The sequence below is a fragment of the Phocoena sinus genome, chromosome 10 (assembly GCF_008692025.1).
Source record: "Phocoena sinus isolate mPhoSin1 chromosome 10, mPhoSin1.pri, whole genome shotgun sequence".
Classification (NCBI taxonomy): Eukaryota; Metazoa; Chordata; class Mammalia; order Artiodactyla; family Phocoenidae; genus Phocoena; species Phocoena sinus.
In genome coordinates, this window is record NC_045772.1 from 15,945,812 (window position 1) to 15,973,706 (window position 27,895).

Below are 27,895 nucleotides of genomic sequence, written 5' to 3' on the forward strand. Positions count from 1 at the left end.
GATGGATGTTAACTAGACTACTGTGGTGATCATTTTGCAATACGTACAAATATCAAATTATTATGTTGTACACCTGAAACTAATATAGTGTCTTGTATGCCAATTATATCTCAACTTAAAAAAAAAGAAGAAAGCAGGGATGGTATCTTAGTCATCTTTGTGTTCCCTCCAGCCAATGCCTTCCATTCACACTTAATTAAATAGTTGAGTCTGCTTTCCACAACTGTCTTCAACAATCTTAAAAATAAAAGCACGAAAAGGAGCATGAGTCCCATAAGAATGTAGGTAGACAGACACAAAGAACAATACTCAACCTCAGCTGTTCACCAAGAAATAAAAAGTAGATAATAATGAGGTACAACTTTATACCTCTGAGAACAACAAAAATTTTAAATAATCATCTCCAGTGCTGGTGTGTAAATGGAAAAACTGACATTCTCTCATTTCTCTGAAGGTAGTGTTAACTGCTACAGTGGTTTGGTAAGTAATTTTGCAATGATACTGAGAGCTATCTACAATATCCAGTCACTTGGCCTAACAAGCCCAAGTCCTAGGAATTACACTAAGTAAATAATTGAAAGGCTATGTTAAAAAACAAGATCAATTGCATTTTTTAAAACAAGAAAAAACACATAAACAACCTAAATATATCTCTTTCTAGCTTATGCTGGCCCATGATTTATATTTTTGTCCCCCCCCCCCCAGAATTGGCAGGGTATTTTTTTTCTCTGCTTCTTCAAATTTCAAAACATCAGTCAACGTGGGCTACATGTCAAAAGATCTATATTCTAAAATCAATTTAAAACCTTACTGGCCATGACTGAGAAAACCCCTCAACCTCTGAGCTTCACTTTTCTTCACTTGTAAAACTGGTCATTTTAAAGGGCTATTGAAGGGATCATATTAATTAATTCAACAAAAATTCATTGAATACCTAATGTATGCCAGCTAGACACTGAGAATAAAGAAATTAAGCTCTTGTCCTTTAGTCTGGTTGGGGAAGGAGAAAGACAAACAGTAGAGAGAGAGGCCAAGTTCAGTAAGAAGTGATAAATGCTGTCCTGTGGGTAGGCAAGGAGGATCCTGCCAACCCAGACTGCATGAAAAAGCAGCGCCTGTCAAGACAGGCTTCCGAGAAGAAGCCACAAGTAAGATGAGCCCTGAGTGGGCCAGAGATGGGAACCAGGTGTCAAGGAAGGTGGGATGAAGTCAGGGGTAGGGTGGAGAAGGTGGGGGACAGATAAAGCCATGGGGACCTGAAAGATCAGGCAGCCTTCCCAGAAGCAAGGTGGCTGCAGCAGGGGTCCTGGTCAAGCGGTGGAGTGGAGTGAGGGCACTGAAGCGGTGCTGTGTGACATCTAGTAATCCCGTTCAATCTTTAAGACAGTCTCTGGTCTCTAAACTGACAGTAATAATAATGCCTACCTGGAAAGATATTAGGGAGGATTGAGTGAAATGAACATAAGAGCTAAGAGGTGGAAAACATCAGTGCAGGAGCTGCATGGCAAAGGCTGCCCTGGGCTGCTCTGGCTGGGAGGCCTTGGAGCGACTCTGTTCAGCTGGGATCTACTGTGGGAAGCAGGCAAGGGAGGCCGCCTCTCTGCTCGGGAAGGTTTACAGGGGCAAACACAACGGCATCGACAGGGACTCTGCAAGGCAAACACACAGCAGGGGACATCAGGGCTCCAAATAGGAGGTGGCATTTGAGCTGGCCGTGAAGAGATGGTCAGAATTTAAAAGACACCCTTGTTTACTGTTTGCAAAGATAATACATGTTCATTTGCTTTTTAATTTGGAAAATATTTTTTTCAAGTTTTATTGGAGTATAATTGCTTTACAGTGTTGTGTTTCTGCTGTACAGCAAAGTGAATCAGCTATACGTACACATACATCCCCTCTTTTTTCGATGTACTTCCCACTTAGGTGACCACAGAGCATTGAGTAGAATTCCTGTGCTATACAGTAGGTTCTCATTATCTATTTATACATAGTAGTATACATAGGGAAAATAGAAATCTCTGGAAATACAAGCCCCTCTCAATAGAACAAACTATTGTCAACTCTTTATCCTATTTACCTCCAGTCTTTTTTTCAATGTTCTCTTTCACAACCAAGCACGCACACACACACACACATAACTTAAAATAAATGAGGGTCACATAGCACATCCTGGCTTGTAACCTGTTTTACTCAGTCACCTTTACAAGGACAGGTCAGACTTTGAGAGAAGGATGCTGAGGGCAGGGGTACTCCAGGGGGAGCAAGCAGCCTGAGAAAACTCCTAGTGGAGGGAAAAGGCAAATGGTCCGTTGCCTGGAGCCAGAAAAGTTCCCTATTCTGGGATTCCACCACAGTGTCTCCCATTCAGGGGATACCCGTCTCTACTGTGTCAGATTTTCTTTTCCCCAACTAAACTTTGTTAGGGCCCATTTCTGATACCAACCGCTGGTAAGAGAACTAGTTTTGAGGGCAGGCCGACCTGGCTTTGAATTCCAGCTTTGCCCCTAACTCTGTGGGAACCTAAGCAGTCACTTGACACATCCAAGTTGGAGGGCCCTCACCTAAAACATGAGAATCATAACTTATGTTACAAGGATGGTTTGAAGATTAAATATCATAAAATATGTTAAAAACTAGATACATTTTAAAAGAATACCAAAACAATACTAATAGCCTTCACTGGCCAAGTACTTAAGCTAGGCACTGTGTATCACTTTTCATTATGCCATCTCATTTTATTCCTCCCAACAGTGCTATTAATTAGTTTTCATTTCATTTCATTTCATTACATTTGGCTGCGCTGGGTCTTTGTTGCTGTGCACGGGCTTTCTCTAGTTGCGGTGAGCAGGGGCTACTCTTCGTTGTGGCGCGTGGCCTTCTCATTGTGGTGGCTTCTCTTGCGAAGCACGGGCTCTAGGCATGTGGGCTTCAGTAGCTGTGGCACACGGGCTTAGTTGCTCTGCAGCATGTGGGATCTTCCCGGACCAGGGCTCAAACCCGTGTCCCCTGCATTGGCAGGCGGATTCTTAACCACTGAGCCACCAGGGAAGCCTCCTATATCCCTATTTTATAAGTAAGGAAATCGAGCTTTGCGTGAGGCTAAAACATCTGCAGGAAGCCATACGGCCCGTGAGTGGAGGCTGGACCTCACTCAGTGACGGGCATGTGGCAGCTCCTGATAGTATTTAGATAAGAACTGGTCTACCCGGAGCCAACAGGGAGCCTCCAGTCAGTCATCAAACAGGCGCCTCCCACCTCTGCAGGCCCCTTTCCCTCCAGACACTGGTGGCTTCATTCCCAGCCTTTTTTCCCCAAAGAGGCTGTGTGTCACACCCAGACCTGACCCTCCTGTCTGATGGCTCTCCATCCTAATTCACCAGATGTGCTGGTAACTCATGCCCTCATTCATCAAATATTTATTGAGTGTCTAGTATGTTCCAGCCCTATGCCAGGGGCTAATCGGGGAGAAAAAGCAGACATGGTCTCTGCTCTCTTGAGCTCAAATTGTCAGCAAATAAAATGCAAGTCCTGGGCAAGAGCTGAGAAGTGCAGGCCCAAGATGCTATGGCAGCACCAAGTGTGGGGTACGAGCCCAGGCTTGGGATGTGAAGGAGCAGCAGAAGCCAGCTAGACAAAGAGGACAGGAGGGCACGTGTTAGGAAGATGGAAATAGCCACGGTTGACAGAGACTTTGGGAATTGGCCTTCCCAAATGCCTCTTCATTTTAACAGGCGGAAATGCCTCAAACCAAACAAGAATCATCCTGTAAGGCCGAATTCCAGGCTGACAAGACTCCTGGAGCCATTCACGGCACACACTGAGCCATCCATCCTCCAGGCCCACCCTGCTCGTCCTACCAAAGCCGGAGAGCAGCATCTGTTTAAAATTCCTCCCACCGAGATGCTGCCTGGACTTCTCCCTGACACTCTGTTCCCTCCCACTTTTCAATTATGATTCCTAATACGTCCCCGTCCAGGGAATCCCGGTCCAATTCCCAGTGGTGAGCATCTCTACTCCCTTTTCTGGATCTATTTCCTAATATTAATTCTGGGGCCAAATTTCCAGGCTCAAATCCTGGCTCCTTCACTTGCTAGCTGTGTGACCTCAAACAAACTTTTGGTGCCTTAGTTTACTTATTTGTAAAATAGGGGTAATAATAGTACCAATCCCTAATCGTGAGGGTTAACTAAACCACTCCTGGCACAAGGCACGTGCTATCTAAGTGTTCGCGATTACAATAACAGTCATCATTCCTCCAGAGAGGTCGTGTACCTGGATCCCTGTCCTGCCCATAGGCCTGGGTTTGTCAAGTCCTGCACCTGGGCCAGAGTTATCCACTCCTCCCCTGTGCTCCCACAGCACCTTGGCTGGTCCCTGGCGAAGCGCTTGTCACAGGGTGTGGTCGTTATGTGCTGACCAGTGCATCTGCCTTGCTGGTTTGTAAGCTCTGTAGGGCATAGACCACATTTGCCATTGTGTCTCCAGCACCCATACATGAAAGTATTTGTGGAATGAATGAATGGCTAAGATAAAACCACAGTCAAATGCTGAGCCTACCCATCTGATTGCAGTAAGCATATAAAATAACAATACTATCAGGGAACGTTCATTGGGGTCTTATAATGTGCTAGGCACTGGGCAAAGCTCTTCACATTACTGCATTTAATTTTCATAGCTTCCTGAGACAGTGAATAATTTAATGCATGTGAAACATCAAATATGGTGCTTGATATATACTTAGTGCTTAATCAATGTTAGGTTTAATTATGAGTATTATTCCCTTTCATAGAGGAAGAAACTGAGGCTCAGAGAAGTGAAGCAATTTGCCTGAGGTCACACAGTTTAGCAATGGAGCCAGGAAAGGGACCCAGGCTAGCTGACATCTCAACCTCCCTGAATCCAAACATTTACGAGCCTCATTCTCTCTTTAAACCTGTGGCACTGAGCTAGAGATTTTTAGGGAACTATCTACCTAATCATTTATTTTCTGCCTCTATGCTGATTGAATTCATGATATTTGGTAACCTATTCTAGAATATTTCCTGCCTAGAGCCAATGTGGCAGAGTTTAACATCTATGGAGAACATTTCTAAATTAATTACTTCTTTTCAAATCCCAAGAAGGTTCAAATTTATGTGAATCTCAAGTTTCACTTCAAAGTTCTAATTCTATTTCCTTTCATTATCCTAATCAAGCTGCACCTGGCCAGACCTCACCTGTTGGGAACACGGGGCTGCCAAACATTTCATTTCCCCTTATCTACGTCCTTTCCAGCCCCTGCAAAGAGCATCAGCTGATGCTCAGGGTGCCTGGACTAGGCCTTTGGCAGTGTGCATCAGCCCCTGGCAGCAAACCCTTCTCTCCGTGGGAACAGGGCTAAGTCCCAAACAAAACTGTGATGTTGGCAGCATTGCTCTGAGGGGGCCCACACCTGCTTCCTTTCACCTCCTCTGGGTGAATTCCTTCATAATCTTGGAGTAGGAAGGGGCCTTTCTAACTTTGATACAAAACCCAAAGCCATATAAGAAAATATTGAGAAATTTTACTACATAAAAAAATCTAAAGCTTCTATGTGGGGGAAAAAAACACACTGTAAGTACAAAGATAATGACCCGCTTGGGAAAACTGCAACCACAGACAATGGTCTCACCTCCCCGCCGTAGAAACAGCTACAATAAAACCACAAGGAAAAAGACCAAGATACACAGTTGGTGGAAAAAATGCAAATGTTCCTGAAATGTGAAAAGACAATCTCAATCAATGAAAATGAAAGCTACACTACAATACCATTTCTCACGTATCGGATTGGCAAAAATCCAAACCGCAAGGACACAACTCTGCCTCTGCCATAGGGAAACAGGTGCCTCCTATCTTGCAGGGGGAGTGCAAAATGGTGCCTCCCCACATGGAAAGACATTTCACAGAACCTACTGACATCCTATATGCCCTTTATCCAGCAGTCCCACGTCTGCGAACAGATCCTGCCGCTACTCCTGGAAACATGGGAAACGACCTCACACGAGGTTATTCACTGCAACTTGGCTGTAACAGCAAAAGTGTTGGAAACAGCCCAGCGCTCATCTAGTTAACTAAATTACGATACATGCTCACAGTGGAATACTACACAGCTGTGAAAAAAGAAGATTAAAAGCAAGAAAAGAATGAGAAGGCTCTCTCTGTTCTTACTCATATGGAACACGCCAGGGTTTATTATTAAGTGAAAAAAGCAAGTCACAGCAAAATGCATATAGGGTGCTACTTTTTTTGAGTAAGAAAGTGGCAAAAAAAGAACATATATTTGAATTTTTATTTGCATAAAAAAGTCAAATGCTGGAAGAATACACAATAAACATTGGAAATACTCAAAGAATGCATAAAAAACAAATAAAAATGCTTCCCACTAGGGAGCTCAGGAGGGACGACAGAGCAAGGACAAAGCAAGACTTCTCAGTGAGTACCTTTACAGCATTTTGATTTTTGGACTGTATGAACGTAGTATCCATTCAAAAATACTCTAATTTTGAACAAATTAGAAGACTCTATTAAGGAGGGAACGTCAGAAGGAAGAACCTCCTCAAATGGTTAAATGGTCCTGGAGTGCCAAAAAGTGAAAGTGAATTACAACTATTACTTGTACTCTAGCGTGGCTTTATAGTATTTTGCTTTGCTAACATCCATTACTTAATAAACACTCACTGAGCACCTACTATGTACCAGGCCTTCCATATTAAGTGCTGGCAAGACACAGTCAATCAGGCGGGCTCCCTTCCCCTCAGGGACTGAGGGCCCGTGGAGGGAGGGAGCGGAGGTGCAGAAGGGCCCTGGCAGTGTGCTTCCACACACAGAGGAGGGAGCCTAATTCTCCTCAAGGAGAGGACAGATAGACACTCAGGGGGCAGGAAGGGCAGCCCGTGATAGATATGGAGGCTGAAAAAGGGGAAGAGTCGGTGGGTTGTCTTAAATCATAACCTAATCACTGGGCCTCCTGAGCTCTCCAGCAGTGTTTTACCTCAGTTCCCAGCTAGGACTAAAACTGTAGCGTTCGCCCCACGAGGACAATTCAGCTTTTAAAAGCCATCATGGGAGGACTCTCTGTGAACTTCCCCACCCCAGACTTCCCACTCTAAGGCACAGCCCTTGCTCTAGGAGCTGTCTGAGAACCTTTCTGCTGTTGGCGGGGATGGGGGCTTTTGTCCACAACTTGATGGGAATATGGATAAGTTTAACCACATTTCTCTGGAACCCCTTCTGATGGAGTTATAAGATCCCAAATTGGAATAATAACCTGACATGCTCAGTGGAGTGAGAGAGATATGTGACTTTCACATATATAGCCCTGAAATGTGATGAGATTCTAATATGCTAATGATGAGTCACATTAGGTTGTGACCCACTGTGACCCCAGTTCTATGCCACCGTGCTGATGAATTCCAACTTTTCCTGCCCCTGTGTTATAAATATCCTCTGTCACCACCAGTCTGTCAGTAAGTGCCACGATGAGTTGGTGAAGGGTTGGGGACAATAAAGGAAGCAGGGACATTCCAGTGGGGCAGGCAGGATGGGGGATGGCAGTCGTTAGGAGCTGTCAAAGAACAGAGGGAACGGGACTCAGTATGGACTGTCACTCACACTCTCTCTCTCTCTCTCTCTCACATACACACACACATACACACACACACACACGGAGCCTGATAACTCTTGACGATAAAGGGAGAACTCTGGACTCCTGCCTAGGATATAAGATAGAGGCTGAAGTCATTTGATTTAGATATTAAGGAAACGACGACCTGAAGACTAGCGGGCTTGGGCTTACATTTAATTTGTTCTGTTTCCCAAGGAGGGAAACAGGAATCCCAAGGAATCCCACGGGGTTCCTGCTCTTTGGATCCATCCTATCACCCCAATATTTCCAATTCTCTCCATCCCACTGATACCATGCTGGTCTACAGACTCATCTCCTCACCTGGACCAGGTGGAAGCCCCTTAAGTGCCTTCATGGCTTTAACCCACCTGCAGAGAACCTCCACACTAGCCTTCTGAAAACTCCACTTTGACCTGTCACTCTTCCACCCAACTCCTTCAGTGGCACCTTAACTATCAAACTCCAAACCACTTGTGGGAATCCAAATCCCTCAACAATATGGCCCAAACTCCCCTTCTCAGCCCTGTTTCCCATGATTCTTCAATCTCTCTGCTCCAGACAATGTAGAAAACTCTCCAAGCTCAAAACCTGCCTTGTGGCCTTTTGCCTCCCAGCCCTTTACTTAAAGGAACCACATGGATCCTATGAGGCCCAATGCAAATGCCACCTTCTCTGAGATGCCTTCCCTGGTCACCTTCCAACCTTGTGACTGCTCCCAAACTTTAGCAAGCAATCTGATCACATGGGAGTTTGTTCAATGCAGAGTGTGCCTCAGTGGGTCTGGAGTGGGCCCAAGATTCTGAATTTCTAACAAGGTTCCAGTGAGGTCGTGCTGGAGTCCAGGAACATACCTGGTATGGCAAGGTTGAACACCTTGCATAATTCAAGTTGAATTTATCACATACAATCTTGCATTATTAATACTCAAGCATGTGCCTTAGCTCCCCTTCTGGAATGAAAATTCTTTGAGAGCAGGGACCCACAGAAGAGAGAGTTTATACAGTACACAGAGAACCAGCTATAATATCAGACAGCTCTAAGTTTGACTCTTTACCACTTACTTGCTAGGCTATAAGTTATATAACCTCTGATTCTCAGTTTCCTCATCTGTAAAATGGAGATTAAAAAAAACCTCCGTCCCAGAGTATTAGAGGAAAGAGTGGCTGTGCTTATGCCTAGCATGCTGCCTGATGCTGAATATATTTAAATTTTGGCTCCCTGCTCTTTCCTTCCATGTATAACTGGGCTTTCCACAGAGTCTTATATGCAGTAAGTGTGCAGGGAATCTTCTGGGCCCAATTTCTGCAGAAACTTCTGTTCCAACCTGTACAATTCTTGTCAATCCACACTGCTAACCTTTCCTCTCTAGACAGAATGCTCTAACCAGTCATGAACCTGATAATATTTTACAGTCATAGTCTCCCTATTTGTTGGTAGGCATGCCATATGTTTCTAAACATAAAGACCCGGTGACATCTGCCAGGGATAAACTGCAACTTATTCAGGTTGGAATGAAAATTTATTTGACCCTAACTATGGTAAATAACCCATCCACTCTTGTTCAGACTCCCACTCATCAGGCATTCAGGGCTTGACCTCACTGGTCCAGGGTTTTCTTCCCAACTGTATTCCATCAAAATGCCCCATGTCCCATTTTTTCATGCTCCCTGAAGCTCTAGTTACTCAATTAAACTGATCTTTTCTGAGCTGCTAAAAGGGACATAACAGGAAGACCATTAGATAGAAATCAGAAGACCTGGGTTTACAATTTTGATTTTAGCAGTATCCAAGAGTATGATTTTAGACAAATACTTCCCTTCTCTCAGCCTCAGTTTCCCCATCCATAAAACTGGAGAGTGGGCTAACATGATCTATAAAGGCTCACAGTCTCTTCTAGGCTAATAAACTGATTATCCTCCCACTCGACTTCATTAGAACCAGCACCCTCCTGGTGCTAATGCTCAGCTCTTACTCAGGCCAGTGGAAGAAATATTTTTCAGCAGGTGGAATTTTGACCTCTCTCAAATCACCCTGCGAAGGCATTTTTACCTGCTTGGCATGGCTCAGACATAAACTCTACAGCACACCATTTAGCTTGCAACTCAATAGCTAGTCTTCCATTTTTTCTGCTTGCTAATCAAACACCAGTTTTATTCAAGGTAGTAACATGACAGCCTAAGAGGGACTCATGATTCGTCTCATCCAGGGGTCAGCAATCAAGTTCTGTAAAGAGCCAAATAGTAAATATTTCAGGCATATGGTCACCGTCACAGATGCTTCTCCGTTTTTTCTCTACTCTTTAAAAAACAAGAGGGCTTCCCTGGTGGCGCAGTGGTAGAGAGTCCGCCTGCCAATGCAGGGGACACAGGTTCGTGCCCTGGTCCGGGAAGATCCCACATGCTGCAGAGCAGCTGGGCCCTTGAGCCATGGCCGCTGAGCCTACGTGTCCGGAGCCTGTGCTCCACAACGGGAGAGGCCACAACAGTGAGAGGCCCGTGTACCACAAAATAAATAAATAAATTAATTAATTAATTTAAAAAATAATAAAAAACAAGAGAGAGCAAGATGGCAGAGTAGAAGGACGTGCTCTCACTCCCTCTTGCGAGAGCACCGGAATCACAACTAACTGCTGAACAATCATCGACAGGAAGACACTGGAACTCACCAGAAAAGATACCCCACGTCCAAAGACAAAGGAGAAGCCACAATGAGATGGTAGGAGGGATGCAATCACAATAAAATCAAATCCCATAACTGCTGGGTGGGTGACTCACAAACTGGAGAACACTTATACCACAGAAATCCACCCACTGGAGTGAAGGTTCTCAGCCCCACGTCAGGCTTCCCAACCTGGGAGGAGGAATTCCCAGGGAATTAGACTTTGAAGGCTAGCAGGATTTGATTGCAGGACTTTGACAGGACTAGAGAAGCAGAGACTCCACTCTTGGAGGGCACAGACAAACTGTACACATCAAGACCCAGAGGAAGGAGCGGTGACCCCATAGGAGACTGAACCAGACCTACTTACTAGTGTTAGAGGGTCTCCTACAGAGGCGGGGGTGTCTGTGGCTCACCATGAGGACAAGGACACTGGCAGCAGAAGTTCTGGGAAGTACTCCTTGGCGTGAGCCCTCCCACAGTCTGCCATTAGCCCACCAAAGAGCCTGGGTAGGCTCCACTGTTGGGTTGCCTCAGGCCAAACAATCAACAGGGAGGAAACTCAGTCCCACCAATCAGCAGACAAGTGGATTAAAGTTTTACTGAGCTCCGCCCACCAGAGTAACACCCAGCTCTACGGACCACCAGTCCCTCCCATCAGGAAAGTTGCACAAGCCTCTTAGATAGTCTCATCCACCAGAGGGCAGACAGCAGAAGCAAGAAGAACTACAATCCTGCAGCCTGTGGAACAAAAACCACATTCACAGAAACATAGACAAGATGAAAAGGCAGAGGGCTATGTACCAGATGAAGGAAAAAGATAAAACCCCAGAAAAATAACTAAATGAAGTGGAGATAGGCAACATTCCAGAAAAAGAATTCAGAATAATGATAGTGAAGATGATCCAGGACCTCGGAAAAAGAATGGAGGCAAAGATCAAGAAGATGCAAGAAATGTTTAACAAAGACCTAGAAGAATTAAAGAACAAACACCTAGAAGAATTAAAGAACAAACAAACAGAGACGAACAATACAATAACTGAAATGAAAAATACACCAGAAGGAATCAGTAGCAGAATAACTGAGGCAGAAGAATGGATAAGTGACCTGTAAGACAAAATGGTGGAATTCACTGCCGCAGAACAGGATAAAGAAAAAATAATGAAAAGAAATGAAGACAGCCTAAGAGATCTCTGGGACAACATTAAATGCAACAAAATTCGCATTATAGGGGGTCCCAGAAGGCGAATAGAGAGAGAAATGACCCAAGAAAATATTTGAAGAGATTATAGTTGAAAACTTCCCAAACATGGGAATGGAAATAGCCACCCAAGTCCAGGAATCCCAGAAAGTCCCAGGCATGATAAACCCAAGGAGAAACATGCCAAGACACATAGTAATCAAATTGACAAAAACTAAAGACAAAGAAAAATCATTGAAAGCAACAAGGGAAAAACAACAAATAACATACAAGGGAACTCCCATAAGGTTAACAGCTGATTTCTCAGCAGAAACTCTACAAGCCAGAAGGGAGTGGCATGATATACTTAAAGTGATGAAAGAGAAGAAACTACAACAAAGATTGTGGTACCTGGCAAGGAACTCATTCAGATTCGATAGAGAAATCAAAAGGTTTACAGTCAAGCAAAGCTAAGGGAATTCAGCACCACCAAACCAGCACTACAATAAATGCTAAAGGAACTTCTCTAAGTGGGAAACACAAGAGAAGAAAAGGACCTACAAAAACAAACCCATTCAAGTAAGAAAATGATAATAGGAACATACATATCGATAATTACCTTAAATGTGAATGCATTAAATGATCCAACTAAAAGACACAGGCTTGCTGAATGGATACAAAAACAAGACCCATATATATGCTGTCTACAAGAGACCCACTTCAGACCTAGGGACACATACAGACTGAAAGTGAGGGGATGGAAAAAGATATTCTGTGCAAATGGAAATCAAAAGAAAGGTGGAGAAGCAATACTCATAACATATAAACTAGACTTTAAAATAAAGAATGTTACAAGAGACAAAGAAGGACACTACATAATGATCAAGGGATCAATCCAAAAAGAAGATATAACAATTATAAATATATACGCACCCAACAATAGGAGCACCTCAATACATAAGGCAAATGCGAACAGCTATAAAAGAGGAAATCGACAGCAACACAATAATAGTGGGAGACTTTAACACCTCACTTACACCAATGGACAGATCATCCAAACAGAAAATTAATAACGAAACACAAACTTTAAATGACACAACAGACCAGATAGATTTAATTGATATTTATAGGGCATTCCATTCAAAAACAGCAGATTACACTTTCTTCTCAAGTGTGCATGGAACAGTCTCGAGGACAGATCACATCTTGGGTCACAAATCAAGTCTCAGTAAATTTAAGAAAACTGAAATCATAGCAAGCATCTTTTCTGACCACAATGCTATGAGACTAGCAATCAATTACAGGGAAAAAATGTAAAAAACACAAACACATGGAGGCTAAACAATACTTTACCAAATAACCAAGAGATCACTGAAGAAATCAAAGAGGAAATCAAAAAATACCTAGAGACAAATGACAATGAAAACACGACAATCCAAAACCTATGGGATTGGGCTTCCCTGGTGGCGCAGTGGTTGAGAGTCTGCCTGCTGCTGCAGGGGACACGGGTTCGTGCACCGGCCTGGGAGGATCACACATGCTGCAGAATGGCTGGGCCAGTGAGCCATGGCTGTTGGGGCTGCGCATCCGGAGCCTGTGCTCCACAATGGGAGAGGCCACAGCAGTGAGAGGCCCACGTACCGCAAAACAAACAAACAAACAAACAAAAAAACCTATGGGATGCAGCAAAAGCAGTTCTCAGAGGGAAGTTTATAGCTACACAAGCCTACCTCAAGAAACAAGAAAATTCTCAAATAAACAATCTAACCTTATGCCTAAATGAACTGGAGAAAGAAGAACAAACAAATCCCAAGGTGAGCAGAAGGAAAGAAATCATAAAGATCAGAGCAGAAATAAATGAAAGAGAAACAAAGAAAACAATAGCAAAGATCAATAGAAGTAAAAGCTGGTTCTTTGAGAAGATAAACAAAATTGATAAACCATTAGCCAGACTCATCAAGAAAAAGAGGGAGAGGACTCAAATCAATCAAAATAGAAATGAAAAAGGAGAAGTTACAACAGACACCACAGAAATACAAAGCATCCTAAGAAACTACTACAAGCAACTCTATGCCAATAAAATGGACAACCTGGAAGAAATGGACAAATCCTTAGAAAGGTATAACCTTCCAAGACTGAACCAGGAAGAAATAGAAAATATGAACAGACCAATCACAAGGCATGAAACTGAAACTGTGATTAAAAATCTTCCAACAAACAAAAGTCCAGGACCAGATGGCTTCACAGGTGAATTCTATCAAACATTTAGAGAAGAGTTAACACCCATCATTCTCAAACTCTTCCAAAAAACTGCAGAGGAAGGAACACTCCAAAACTCATTCTATGAGGCCACCATCACCCTGATACCAAAACCAGACAAAGATACTACAAAAAAAAGAAAATTACAGACCAATATCACTGATGAATATAGATGCAAAAATCCTCAACAAAATACTGACAAACCGAATCCAACAACACATTAAAAGGATCATACACCATGATCAAGTGGGATTTATCCCAGGGATGCAAGGATTCTTCAATATACACAAATCAATCAATGTGATACACCATAATAACAAACTGAAGAATAAAAACCGTATGATCATCTCAATAGCTGCAGAAAAAGCTTTTGACAAAATTCAACACCCATTTATGAAAACGACTCTCCAGAAAGTGGGCATAGAGGGAAGCTACTTCAACATAATAAAGGCCATATATGACAAACCCACAGCAAACATCATTCTCAATGGTGAAAACCTGAAAGCGTTTCCTCTAAGATCAGGAACAAGACAAGGATGACCAATCTCACCACTGTTATTCAACATAGTTTTGGAAGTCTGAGCCACGGCAATCAGAGAAGAAAAAGAAATAAAAGGAATATGAACTGGAAAAGAAGAAGCAAAACTGTCACTGTTTGCAGGTGACATGACACTATACATAAAGAATCCTAAAGATGTCACCAGAAAACTACTAGAGCTAATCAATGAATTTGGTAAAGTTGCAGGATACAAAATTAAAGCACAGAAATCTCTTGCATTCCTATGAACTAATGATGAAAAATCTGAAAGAGATATTAAGGAAACATTCCCATTTACCATTGCAACAAAAAGAATAAAATACCTAAGAAAAAACCTACTGAGGGAGACAAAAGACCTGTATGCAGAAAACTGTAAGACACTGATGAAAGAAATTAAAGATGATACCAACAGATGGAGAGATATACCATGTTCTTGGATTGGAAGAATCAACATTGTGAAAATGACTATACTACCCACAGCAATCTACAGATTCAGTGCAATCCCTATCAAATTACCGATGGCATTTTTTACAGAACTACAGCAAAAAATCCTAAAATTTGTATGAAGACACAAAAGACCCTGAATAGCCAAACCAGTCTTGAGGGAAAGAAACAGAGCTGGAGAAATAAGATTCCCTGACTTCAGACTATACTACAAAGCTACCATAATCAAGACAGTATGGTACTGACACAAAAACAGAAATACAGATCAATGGAACAGGATAGAAATCACAGAGATAAACCCACACACCTATGGTCAACTAATCTGTAAGAAGGAGGCAAGGATATACAATGGAGAAACGACAGTCTCTTCAATAAGTGGTGCTGGAAAAAGTGGACAGATGCATGTAAAAGAATGAATTTAGAATACTCCCTAACACCATACAAAAAAATAAACTCAAAATGGATTAGGGACCTAAATGTAAGACTGGACACTGTAAAACTCTTAGAGGAAAACATAGGAAGAACACTCTTTGACATAAATCACAGCAAGATCTTTGATCCACCTCCTATAGTAACGGAAATAAAAACAAAAATAAACGCATGGGACCTAATGAAACTTAAAAGCTTTTGCACAGCAAAGGAAACTACAAACAAGATAAAAAGATAACCCTCAGAATGGGAGAAAATATTTGCAAATGAATGAACAGAGAAAGAATTAATCTCCAAAATATATAAACAGCTCATGCAGCTCAATATTAAAAAAACAAACAACCCAATCAAAAAATGGGCAGAGGACCTAAATAGACATTCCTCCAAAGAAGACATACAGATGGCCAAGAAGCACATGAAAAGCTGCTCAACATCACTAATTATTAGAGAAATGTAAATCAAAACTACAGTGAGTTATCACCTCACACCAGTTAGAATGGGCATCATCAGGAAATCTATAAACAACAAATGCTGGAGAGGGTGTGGAGAAAAGGGAACACTCTTGCACTGTTGGTGGGATTGTAAATTGATACAGCCACTATGGAAAACAGTATGGAACTGCCTTAAAAACCTAAGAATAGAATTACCATATGACCCTGCAATCCCACTACTGGGCATATACCCAAAGAAAACGATAATTCAAAAAGTCACATGTACCCCAGTGTTCACTGCAGCACTATTTACAATAGCCAGGTCATGGAAGCAACCTAAATACCCATCAACAGATGAGTGGATAAAGAAGATGTGGTACATATATACAATGGAATATTACTCAGTCATAAAAAGGAACGAAATTGGGTCGTCTGTAGAGACGTGGATGGATCTAGAGACTGTCATACAGAGTGAAGTAAGTCAGAAAAACAAATATCGTATATTAACGCATGTATGTGGAACCTAGAAAAATGGTACAGATGAACTGGTTTGCAGAGCAGAAACTGAGACACAGATGTAGAGAACAAACGTATGGACACCAAGGGGGGAAAGTGGCAGGGGCAGGGGGTGGTGTGATGAATTGAGAGATTGGGATTAACATGTATACACCAATATGTATAAAATGGATAACTAATAAGAACCTGCTGTATAAAAAAAATAAATAAAAGAAAATTTAAAAAATAAAAGAAAAAGAAGAAACAAAACAAAAGAACATTTTTAGATCATGGGCTGTATACAAACAAGAGACAGGCTGGATTTGAAGTGGGGGCAATCCAACCATCGTAATTCTACTCTTTTCTATTATTTTGACAAATATCCACTCTCCGATTTTCCCTTTCAGCCACAGATTAGATAAAGTTTTGGACACAAATAAAGTAAAATGTCTACAGAGGGCTTCTGGGAAAGCTGTTTTCTTCTTCTTTTTTATTTATTTATTTGTTTGTTTGTTTGTTTGGCTGCTCTGCATGCCATGAGGGATCTCAGTTCCCCGACCAGGGATTGAACCCATGCCCCTGCAATGGAAATGCAGTGTCTTAACCACTGGACCACCAGGGAAGTCCCTGTTGTTGTTTTCTGATAAAAGGAAAACACGTAAGAGGTAAGCTACCTGGTGCCTTCTCTTGCCCCATCCAGCTGTTTTAAATGTGGACCTGAATCCTGGACCTGAAGCAGCAATCTTGTGACCATGAGGTCACAAGCCAACATAAGGACAAAACGCCAACAACTTTGGAAGACTTAGCAGAAATACATACAGAGCCTGGGTCCCGGATAATGTTGAGCTCTTGAATAAACCTAGGAACTTTCTACCTCTCGTCTTTTGGTTAAATAAGATAGTAAATATTTACACAGTTTAAACCACTGTCAGGTTACTGTCTTTTACAATCCAAAACACTCTTAAAGTACTAAAATTAAGAGAAAAATTAATTTTTGAAACTTCATCCATATTCTAAGGCCCCCACTATGTGCCAAGACCTGGGGTTACAACAGTGAACCACACAACATTCCCGCCCTCATGGGGCTTTCAGTTGAGTGGAAGAGATGACAAGGCACAGACAAGTATTAACATACCAATAAGCCACTGAGAGGGAGTGGTGGGCCTTCCTAGCTCTGGCCTTGGTATCCCTATGGACAAGGTATGAAATCCTCAAAAGTCTTTGAAGCATTAACTTCTGAGAGGCAGAACAGTGCAAAGACAAACTGCCTAATGTTCAAAGGCAGACATACAGACCTGGGCTGAAATCCTAGCTCTACCACTTACCAGCCGTGTGACTTTGGGCAAATTATGTAACATCTTTGAGCCTCAGTTTTCCTATGTATAAAATGAAGCTCATAAGAATAAGTTACCTCCTAGGACCACTGTGATAATTGAATGAGAGATATTGGAATTAAAGCACTTCTCATTGCTTAACAGATGATAGCCATATATATACATATTAACTATAAATATATACATATATACAACTTTGTTTAACAATATATGCTTAGAAGAACAACCAGAAAGAAATACAAAAACATCAAGAGTGGTTACCTCTGGATAGCAGGATAGAGGCAATTATTTTTCTTCCTCATATCTTTTCCCCTATATTTTTCAAATATATACATGCATGACTCATATAGCCAGGGGGTATATTTCTTTAATGTAGTATTTTTGCGTTTTGAAAGCAAAAACAAAATATGGACTGACAGAAGCCCACGTTTTAGATCTAGCACTGGCACCAACATGAGCTCCACATCAACCCTAGATTTGTTCCTGAGGATATTTCTAAATTGCTACACTGGAACCTAAGCAAAGAGTGTAGTCTATTGGGCTGATGAGACTGAAGTCAGAGTTTGTAGATGACAGAGTGGCTAAGATATAAGGAGCAACATTCCAGAGAGAAGAGAAGAAGACAGACATGCCTGCATTCAAACTCCCCTCAAGTCTTTAGCGCATTCCTATGTTGCACATGCAGAGAGTGAGAAACCAAAAAAACCAAAGAGAAAACATCAGCTTAGAGGTAAAGAGCTGGTCATTGATTAGCTAGGGTGTCAGAAGTTGGAGTTCAAGCTGGGTCAAGGTAGAAGGAACTTGGTAAATACCCAGGGCTTTCAGTTGTGGACCCAGAAAAGCTATGACCTAGAAGTAAAGACCACACTCTGGTAGTATGGACAAAATTGAAATAGACTGGACTTAACCAAGGCTTGACAGGATCAAGGAGACTTGCTGGTTCTCTATCTGCCTGCTAGAACAAAATTTAACACTCTGTGGAGGATGTTATTAACATCATTCACCCAAAACCTCTCCAACTTTGCATTCATAATGTCGAGCACTGAATCAAAAACTATAAGGTACATTGAAAAACAAGACCAAAACCCTGAAATCCAAGGAAAAAATAGATAATAGAAATAGACCCAGAGATGACTGAAATATTAGAGTTATCAGACAGGGACTTTAAAATAACTATGGTTAATAAGATTAAGGAGATAGAGGAAAGGACAGTCAAACTAGATGAAGTGATGGACAAAACAGACGAAAAATGTAGAATATCAACTGAGATTTGATAAAAAAAAAAAAAAAAGAATCAACTGAGCATCTACCATAAAAGAAAGAATACAATATCTGAAATTAAGATAACTTGGGTAGGGGACTTCCCTGGTGGTCCAGTGGCTAGGACTCCAAGCTCCTAATGCAGGGGGCCCAGGATTGATCTGTGGTCAGGGAACTAGATACCATGTGCCACAATTAAGAGTTCACATGCCACAACTAAAGATCCCTCATGCTGCAACTAAAAGATCCTGCATGCTGCAACTAAAGAAAGATCCCTTATGCCACAACGAAGACCCCGCGTGCCACAACTAAGACCCAGTGCAGCCAAATAAATAGATAAATAAATGAATGAATGAATAAATAAATGAAAATAAACCACAAAACTATAAAAAAAAAGGTAACTTGGATGGGCTTAATAGCAGACTCTAGACATGATAGAAAATGGAAATTGACAACTGAAAATGATGTCAACAGGAAACACCAAACTGAAGAATGAAGAGAGAAAAATGGACAAACCAGAGCAGAGTGTTAAGAAACATATGGGGTACAGTCAAAGGTCTAGTATTCATGTAACTGGAATTCAGGAGATAAGGGAGAATGGGGCAGAAAAGATATCTGAAGAGACAATGGTGAACAATTTTACAAATTTCATGAATGACAACCCACAGATGCTAGCAGTTCAGTGAACCCCAAGAAGGAAAAATATAAGAAAACCATATTTATGTACATCACAGTCAAACTGCTGTAAACTAAAGAGAAAGAAAAAAATCTTTTGCCTGAGACAAAAAGACATTGTATTCAAAGGAGTAAAAATAAGTCTGATGGGGTTTCCCTGGTGGCGCAGTGGTTGAGAGTCCGCCTGCCGATGCAGGGGACGTGGGTTCGTGCCCCGGTCCAGGAAGATCCCACATGCCGCAGAGCGGCTGGGCCTGTGAGCCATGGCCACTGAGCCTGCGCATCCGGAGCCTGTGCTCTGCAGCGGGAGAGACCACAACAGTGAGAGGCCCGCATACCACAAAAATAAAAAATAAAAAAATAAGTCTGATGACTAACTTCTAGAAGCCAGAAGACAATGCAATAAAAATTTTAAAGGGTTGAAAGGAAAAAAGTCTTACCAGACTAGAACTCTATATCCAGCAAAAATGTCCTTCAAAAATGTAGGTGAAATAATACTGTTTTTCATGATCTACACTACTCTATACTGCACTACCAGAAATAGTAAAGGAGTTTCTTTGGGTTAAAGAAATAATGATCCCAGATGGAAGCATGGACTTGCTGACAAGAATGATGAGCCCTGGAAAGGGCAAATATGTGAATAAATATATTCACATATTAAAATATGTGAATGACTAATATTTAAAACAATAATAATGTCTTATAGGGCTTATAACATATGTAGATGTAAAATACATTAAAGCAATAGCACAGAGGGTGGGAAGGAGGTAACTGAGGTTAAACTATGAGAGCGTTCATGCACTGTATTTGAAGTGGGGGAAGGATTAACGTGAGGCAGATGTGAAAGGAAGGGTACATAGTGTAATCCCTGAAAACACTCTAAAAGAATATCTAATTGGAAAGCTAGCAGAGAAAAACATTAAAAATATTTAATTGCATTAATCCTTCCCAAAAAAGGAACAAGGGAGGAATAAGGAAATAAAGTCAGATGGGAGAAATAAAAATTAAATACAGTACCAAGTTTGTTGATTTAAGCCCAACAATGTAAGTAACTATATTAAATTTAAATGATCTAAATATTCCAATTAAAGATAAAGATTATCTGACTGGCTTTTTAAAACTATATAAAAATCTTAATACTGAATTCAGAAAGGTTGAAAATTAAAAGACAAAGATACACCGTAACAACCCCAATAAAAAAGAAAGCTAGGGCTCCCCTGGTGGTGCAGTGTTTGAGAGTCCGCCTGCCGATGCAGGGGACACGGGTTTGCGCCCCGGTCCAGGAAGATCCCACATGCCGTGGAGCGGCTGGGACCGTGAGCCATGGCCGCTGAGCCTGCGCGTCCGGAGCCTGTGCTCCACAGCGGGAGAGGCCACAACAGTGAGAGGCCCACGTACCGCAAAAGAAAAAAAAAAAAGAAAGAAAGCTGGTGTAGTTATATTAACATCAGACAAAATAGACTTGAAGGCAAAAAGTATTACTAGAAATAAGGAGGGACATCTAATAATGATAAAAAGGATCATTTCAACAAGAGGATACAATGATACTAAATTTCTAAGAAATTAACACTTCAAAACACATAAAGCAGCAATTAACAAAACTGAAGAGATAGATAACCACAATATAACACCTCTTTCAGTACCTTATAGACAACAACAAAATCCATAAGGATATGGCACATCTGAATAACATGATTAACCAACCTGACCTAATTGATAGTTACTGAACATTCCATCCAAAAACAGCAGAATACACATTCTTTACAAGCATACATGAGCATTTGCCCAATAGATCATATGTTTGGACAAAAAAGCAAGTCTCACTAATTTTAAATATTGAAGTCATACAGAATATGTTCTCTGACCACAGTGGATTATAATATAAATCAGTAACAGAAAGGCAACTAGGAAATCCCCAACTTTTTAGAAATTAAGCAATAGATTTCTAAATGAATCATAGGTAAAAGAAGAAATCACAATAGGAATTAGAAAATAAGTTTGTATGGTAATGAAAGTATGACACCAGAAGAATTATGTGATACAGTTAAGTAGTACTTAGAGGAAATTTTATAACTTTAAATGCCTATCTTAGAAAAGGTTGAAAATCAATGATCTAGGTGTCTATCTCACAATAGAAAAAGATAAAAAATTAAACTCAAAGAAAGCATAAGGAAGGAAAAACTAGAGAAAAGAGAAAAAGTAAATGAAATTTTTAAAAGATGTAAATTGAGGGAAAAAAAAAAAAGCCAAAAGTTGGATACCTGAAAAGACTAATACAATTGATAAACTCTGGCAAAACTGATCAAGAAAAATAGAGAAAACATATCAGAAATGAAAGGAGGACATTATTGTAGATGCTAAAAGCACGACAAAAAGTAATAAAAGGAACATTTAAACAATATCATGTAAATAAATTTGAAAATTTAGATGAAATGAATTCCTTAAAAATAACAATTTGCTTAAAGTAACAAAACAAGAAATAGAAAAATATGAATAATTCTATTGCTATTTTAAAAACTGAATCCATCATTAAAAACTTTCCCTCGGGCTTCCCTGGTGGCGCAGTGGTTGAGAGTCCGCCTGCCGATGCAGGGGACACGGGTTCGTGCCCCGGTCCGGGAAGATCCCACATGCCGCGGAGCGGCTGGGCCCGTGAGCCATGGCTGCTGAGCCTGCACGTCCGGAGCCTGTGCTCCGCAATGGGAGAGGCCACAACAGTGAGAGGCCCGCGTACCAAAAAAAAAAAAAAAAAAAAAAAACTTTCCCTCAAGGAAAACTCCAAACCCAGATGACTTCAGTGTTAAGTTTTTCCTAATATTTAAGAAATAAATGAAGCCAATCTTACACAAACTTTTCAAAAGAACAGAAAAAAAAGAAAGTTTCCACATCTTTTTATAAGGACTGTATAATCTTGATGCCAAAACCTGACGAGGATAAAAGGAAAATCATTGGTCAATAAATCTAATAAACAGAGATGTCAAAATTCTTAACAAAATAGTTGTCAATCTAACCTAGAAAAATACAAAATATCAAACTTTTGACCAAGTGCAGTGTCTTCTAGGAATGCAAGATTGGTTTAACTTCAAATATTTAATCAATGTAATTCACGACATTAACAGAATAAAGGAGAAAAACATATGATCAGCTCATATGTTCAGCTCAGTAAACCATTTGATAAAGTTCAACACCCATTTAAGAAAAGTCTCTCAGCAAACCAGGGATTCAATAATGATACCTACAAGAAGTTCATAACAACCATCATGCTTAGTGGTGAAACATTAAATGTTTTCCCCTAGGTAAGGAACAAGGCAAGAATGTCTGCTATCACCACTTCAACTCAACGTTGCAGTAGAGGTCCCAGCAGGTGCACTAAGGCACAGAAAAGAAATAAAAATATAAAGACTATAAAAGAAAATGCAAAACTATCATTATCCGGTGACATGATTATGTTCATAGTAAACTCATAAATAATAAGCAAATTTAGCAAAGTGCCTGGTTACAGTCATTATCTAAAAAATAAATTGCATTTTCATATACTAGCAACTGACAATTAGAAAACATTTAAAAATAATACTACTTACAATAGTACTGAAAAATATCAATTACCTAGGAATAAATCTAATGAAAGATGTGCAAAATCTCTACACTGAAATCTGCAAAATACTGTTGAGAGAAACTAAAGGCCATCTAATACATGGAGGTTTAAAGCACATACACAGATTAGAAATTTGATGTCGGCAAGATGTTATTCTTCTGAAATTAACTGTGGATACAATGTAATCCCAATCTAAATCCTAGCAGATTTTTTTTGTGCATGTGAAAATAGATAAGCTGATTCTAAAATCTATATAGAAATATTAAGAACTTAACCAAAACCATCTTGAAAAAGAGGTCTTATGCCACCATGTATTACAATGTACCATAAAAGGAACAGTAATAAAGATTATTGTACTGGCTCTAAAACAGACAATCAGACCAATGATTCAGAATAAAGATCAAGACATAGATCCACATGTATATGATCTCCTGATTTATGACCAGTGGGTAAAGGGCATTCTTTTCAGAAAAAATGGTGCTCTATCAGTCAAAATTAAAAATAAAAAAAGAATTTTGACTCCTCCCTCACACCATTTACAAAAATTCCAGATGTCTGTTGATAGAAAAGTAAAAAGTAAAATAATAAAAATTCTAGATAATAACATGAAGAAAACCTTCATGACCTTAGGTAGGCAAAAATTTCTGAATATGACACAAAAGAGAAAAACACTGATAACTGGGTTTTATTAGAAGTAAGAACTTCTGTTCATCAAAAGATACCACTAAAAGAATGAAAAGGCAGACCACAAACTTCAATATTTTTATCTAACAAATATCTCCTATTCAAAATATAAAAACAACTCTTACAAATCATTAAGGGAAAGACAAATAGCACAATCAAAAAACAACAACAAACAACAACAACAAAACCTGACAAGTAAAATCCTGAACAGGTAGTTCACAAAAGAGGATGTCCACAAGAATATTCAGAGCACCAATCCTCCTCAAACTCTTCCTAAAGATGGAAGAGGAGTGAACACTTCCAAACTCATTCTACAAGCCCAGCATTACCCTGATACCAAAGCCAGATGAAGACACTATAAGAAAACTACAGATCAATATCCTTTATGTACAGTGATGCAAAAATCCCCAAGAAAATGCTAGTTAACATAATTCAACAGTGTATTAAAAGGATTATACACTATGGCCAAGTGGGATTATTACTTGAATGCTAGGACAGTTCAACATACAAAAAGCAATCCATATAATAAACCACATTAACAGAACCACATGATCATCTCAATCGATGCAGAAATAGCATTTGATAAAATTCAAAATCTTTTCATGATAAAAATACTCAACAAAATAGGAAGAGAAGAAAACTATTTTAACAGAGTAAAGCCTATATGAAAAACCCACAGCAAACATCATACTCGGTGGAAAGACTACAAGCTTTTCCTCTAAGATGAGGAACACTTTTGCCACTTCTATTCAACATACTGCCAGAAGAAGAACACACACACAAACACACACACACACACACACTGCTAGAACTAATAATGAATTGAGCAAAGTTGCAAGATACAGAATCAACATACAAAGTCTGCTGCATTTTTCTGCACTACCAATGAACAATCCAAAAAGGAAATTAAGAAAACAACTCTAAGGACTTCCCTGGTGGTCCAGTGGTAAAGAATTCGCCTTCCAATGCAGGGGACACGGTTCCCTGGTCGGGGAACTAAGATCCCACATGCCGGGGGGCAACAAAGCCCAAGTGCCACAACTATTGAGCTCGTGCGCCTCAACTAGAGAGCCCATGTGCCACAAACTACAGAGCCTACATGCTCTGGAGCCCATGCCACAACCAGAGAAGAGAAAACCCGCACTCCACAAGTAGAGAGAAGCCTGCGCACTGCAACGAAGAGCCCGCGTGCCACAACAAAGACCCGACACAGCCAAATAAATAAATATTTAAAAAAAGAAAGAAACAATTCTATTTACAATAGCACCAAAAGGAATAAAATACTTAGAAATAAACTTAACCAAGGAAGCAAAAGGCTTGTACACTGAAACTATAAAACATTGCTGAAAGAATTAAAGAAAACATCAGTAAATGTGAAGACATCCTGTGTTTATGGACTGGAAGACTTAATATTGTTAAGATGTCAATACTATCCAAAGAGATCTATAGATTCAATGCAATCCCTATAAAAATCCTAACAACAGTTTTTTGCAGAAATAGAAAAATCCATCTTAAAATTCATATGGAATCTCAAGGGACTCCGAATAGCCAAAACAATCTTGAAAAAGAACAACATTAAAGATATCACATTTCCTGATTTCAAAACTCAGTACAAAGCTACAGTAATTAAAACAGTGTGGTACTGGCATATAGACCAATGAACAGAATAGAGATTCCAGATACATACACGGTCAAATGACTTTTGACAAGGGTGTCAACATTCAATGGGGAAAGCACAGTCTTTTCAACAAATGGTGTTGGGAAAAATGGATATCCAGAAACAAAAGAATGAATGTGAATCCTTACACCATGTATAAAAATTAACTCAAAATGGATCAAAGAACTAAACGTAAGAGCTAAAACTATAAAACTTTTGAAAAAAAACATAGAGGAAAACCTTCATGACATTGGACTTGTCAATGATTTCTTGGATATGACACCAAAGCACAGGCAACAAAAGAAAAAATAAATAAATTAGACTACATCACAATTGAAAACTTCTGTGCATGAAAGAACACAATCAACAGAGTAAAAGGCAACCCACAGAATGAGAAAAAAATATATGCACAACATATATCTGATAAGGGGTTAATGCAAAATATATAAAGAACTACAATTTACCAAGAAAAAAGTAAACAATCTGATTTAAAAGCAGTCAAAAGACTTGAATAGACATTTCTAAAAAGAATATATACAAATAATCAATAAGCACATGAAAAGATGTTCAACATCACTAATCATTAGGGAAATACCTACAATTCAACAACAACAAAAATAAACAATCTGATTAACAAATGGTCAAAAGACTTGAATAGGCATTTCTCCAAAGTGTATATACAAATGGTCAATAAGCGCATGAAAAGATGCTCAACATCACTAATCATTAGGGAAATACAAATCAAAACCACAATTAGATACTACCTTATACACTGGAATGACTATTACAAAAAAAAACCCAGAAAAAAACAAGTATTGGCAAGGATGTCGAGAAATTGGAACTCTAGCACATTGCTGGTGAGAATGTAAAATGGTGCAGCCACCATGAAAATATGGCAGTTCCTCAAAATATTAAACATAGAATTACCACATGATCCAGCAATTCCACGTCTGGTTATATATCCAAAAGAACTGAAAGCAGAAATCCACCAGATATTTGTATACCCATGTTTATAGCAGCATTATTCACAATAGCCAAAAGGTAGAAACAGCCCAAATGTCCATCAGTGGATGAACAGATAAACAAAATGTGGTATATACATACAAGCGTGTGTCATTCAACCTTAAAAAGGAAGGAAATTCTGATACATGCTACAACATGGATGAACCCTGAAGACATTAAGCTAAATGAAATTAGCCAGTCACAAAAGGACAAATACTATGTGATTCCATTTATATGAGATTCTTACAGTAGTCAAATTCATAGAGGCAGAAAGTAGAAGAGTAGTTGCTAGGGACTAGGGGGAAAGGGGAATGGAGAGTTATTGTTTAATGGGTACAGGATTTTAGTTTGGGAGATGTAAAAATTTCTGGAGGTGGATGGTGGTGATGGATGCAAAACAAGGGGAATGTACTGAATGCCACTGAACTATATACTTAACATGGTTAAAATGATACATTTTATGTTAGGTATATTCCACCACAATAAAATACACTTAAAAAAGAATGTTCAGAGATGCTTAAGGAACAGTCAAAAACTCGAAACAATTTAAATATCCATCAACGTTTATACTGATATGTATACTGTGATATATGCATACAGTGGAATACTATGCAGCCATGAAAAAGAAAAACTACTGTGACATACAACAGTATGGCTAAATCTTCCACAAAGATTCTCTGAATCTTCAAGAAAATTGAACTAAGGAGATGCTCTTTACCAACCAAGAGAGACACTCTGTCCCTGCTGGAAATGACTTTTATAATAAGCTGCTCCTTTTTGCAGTGCTTTAGGAGCAATTACAAGTCCCAAGTAGTCTTCTGCTCTTAATATAAGGCACCCACAGCCCCAGTCTGACATAACACAGGGAAAGGTGTAAACAGAGCAGTTTGTATCTTTCCATTAATACCAATTCTCTAGACCAAGATCCAGGAGAAATTGTTACTTTCAAACACCAAGGACATTTGTGACTCTAAAACAACAGTCCCATGACATGCTTTAAACCCACATCTACGTGGAATGGCCTTTCCCATTCAAGGTCCACATTTTCCCACTGGAGCATCACTGAGATGGGGTCTTTAGGGACTCAGACAATAAAAATGTGTAAACGGCAAGTTTTTGCCGTGGCCTCAGTTTCCACGTTCACCTGACTGCATTGCACGCCTTACTGCAGGATATTACAGGGAGGGCCTGGGGTATTTCATAAATGGCTGGAGAGCCTCTTGTTTCAGGTAACTTGCCCCAGTCTAGCATTCTAGAAGCACCATTCCTCATCAGGACACAGTCCGCATCCAGGACACCATGGAAGAATGAGTTTCAAGCACTTACTTTCATCATTAGAAACATTCCCCAGAGATGTGTGGCTAGAATAACGTTTGTTTTCACTTTCATTGAGACATCTTTCAATCCAGCTCTCTAAAAATGAAAAGAAATAAAATCATGTTGTTGGTGTCTGTGAAGAGAAGAGAACATCATCAATGCGCTAGATTTAAATGCCCATCAACTTTCATCTGAGATCTGCCCAGACTGGCATTGGATTTGAGAGGAAGCCCCACATGCACCATTGCTGATGAGACTTGGCTGAGTAGTTTGGAGGCAAAATGGTAATTTGAAG

At 40.1% G+C, this 27,895-nt stretch overlaps 1 protein-coding gene across 1 annotated transcript in view; it reads right to left on the minus strand.

Moving 5' to 3' along the window:
• The window catches only part of RFX4 (regulatory factor X4), a 166,884-nt gene that overhangs the window by 112,819 nt on the left and 26,170 nt on the right, over window positions 1-27,895 (minus strand). Inside the window, exon 2 of the mRNA XM_032645833.1 lies at window positions 27,610-27,696. Within this exon, the coding sequence (XP_032501724.1) occupies window positions 27,610-27,696 (87 nt within the window). The remainder of the gene's footprint in view (window positions 1-27,609; window positions 27,697-27,895) is intronic.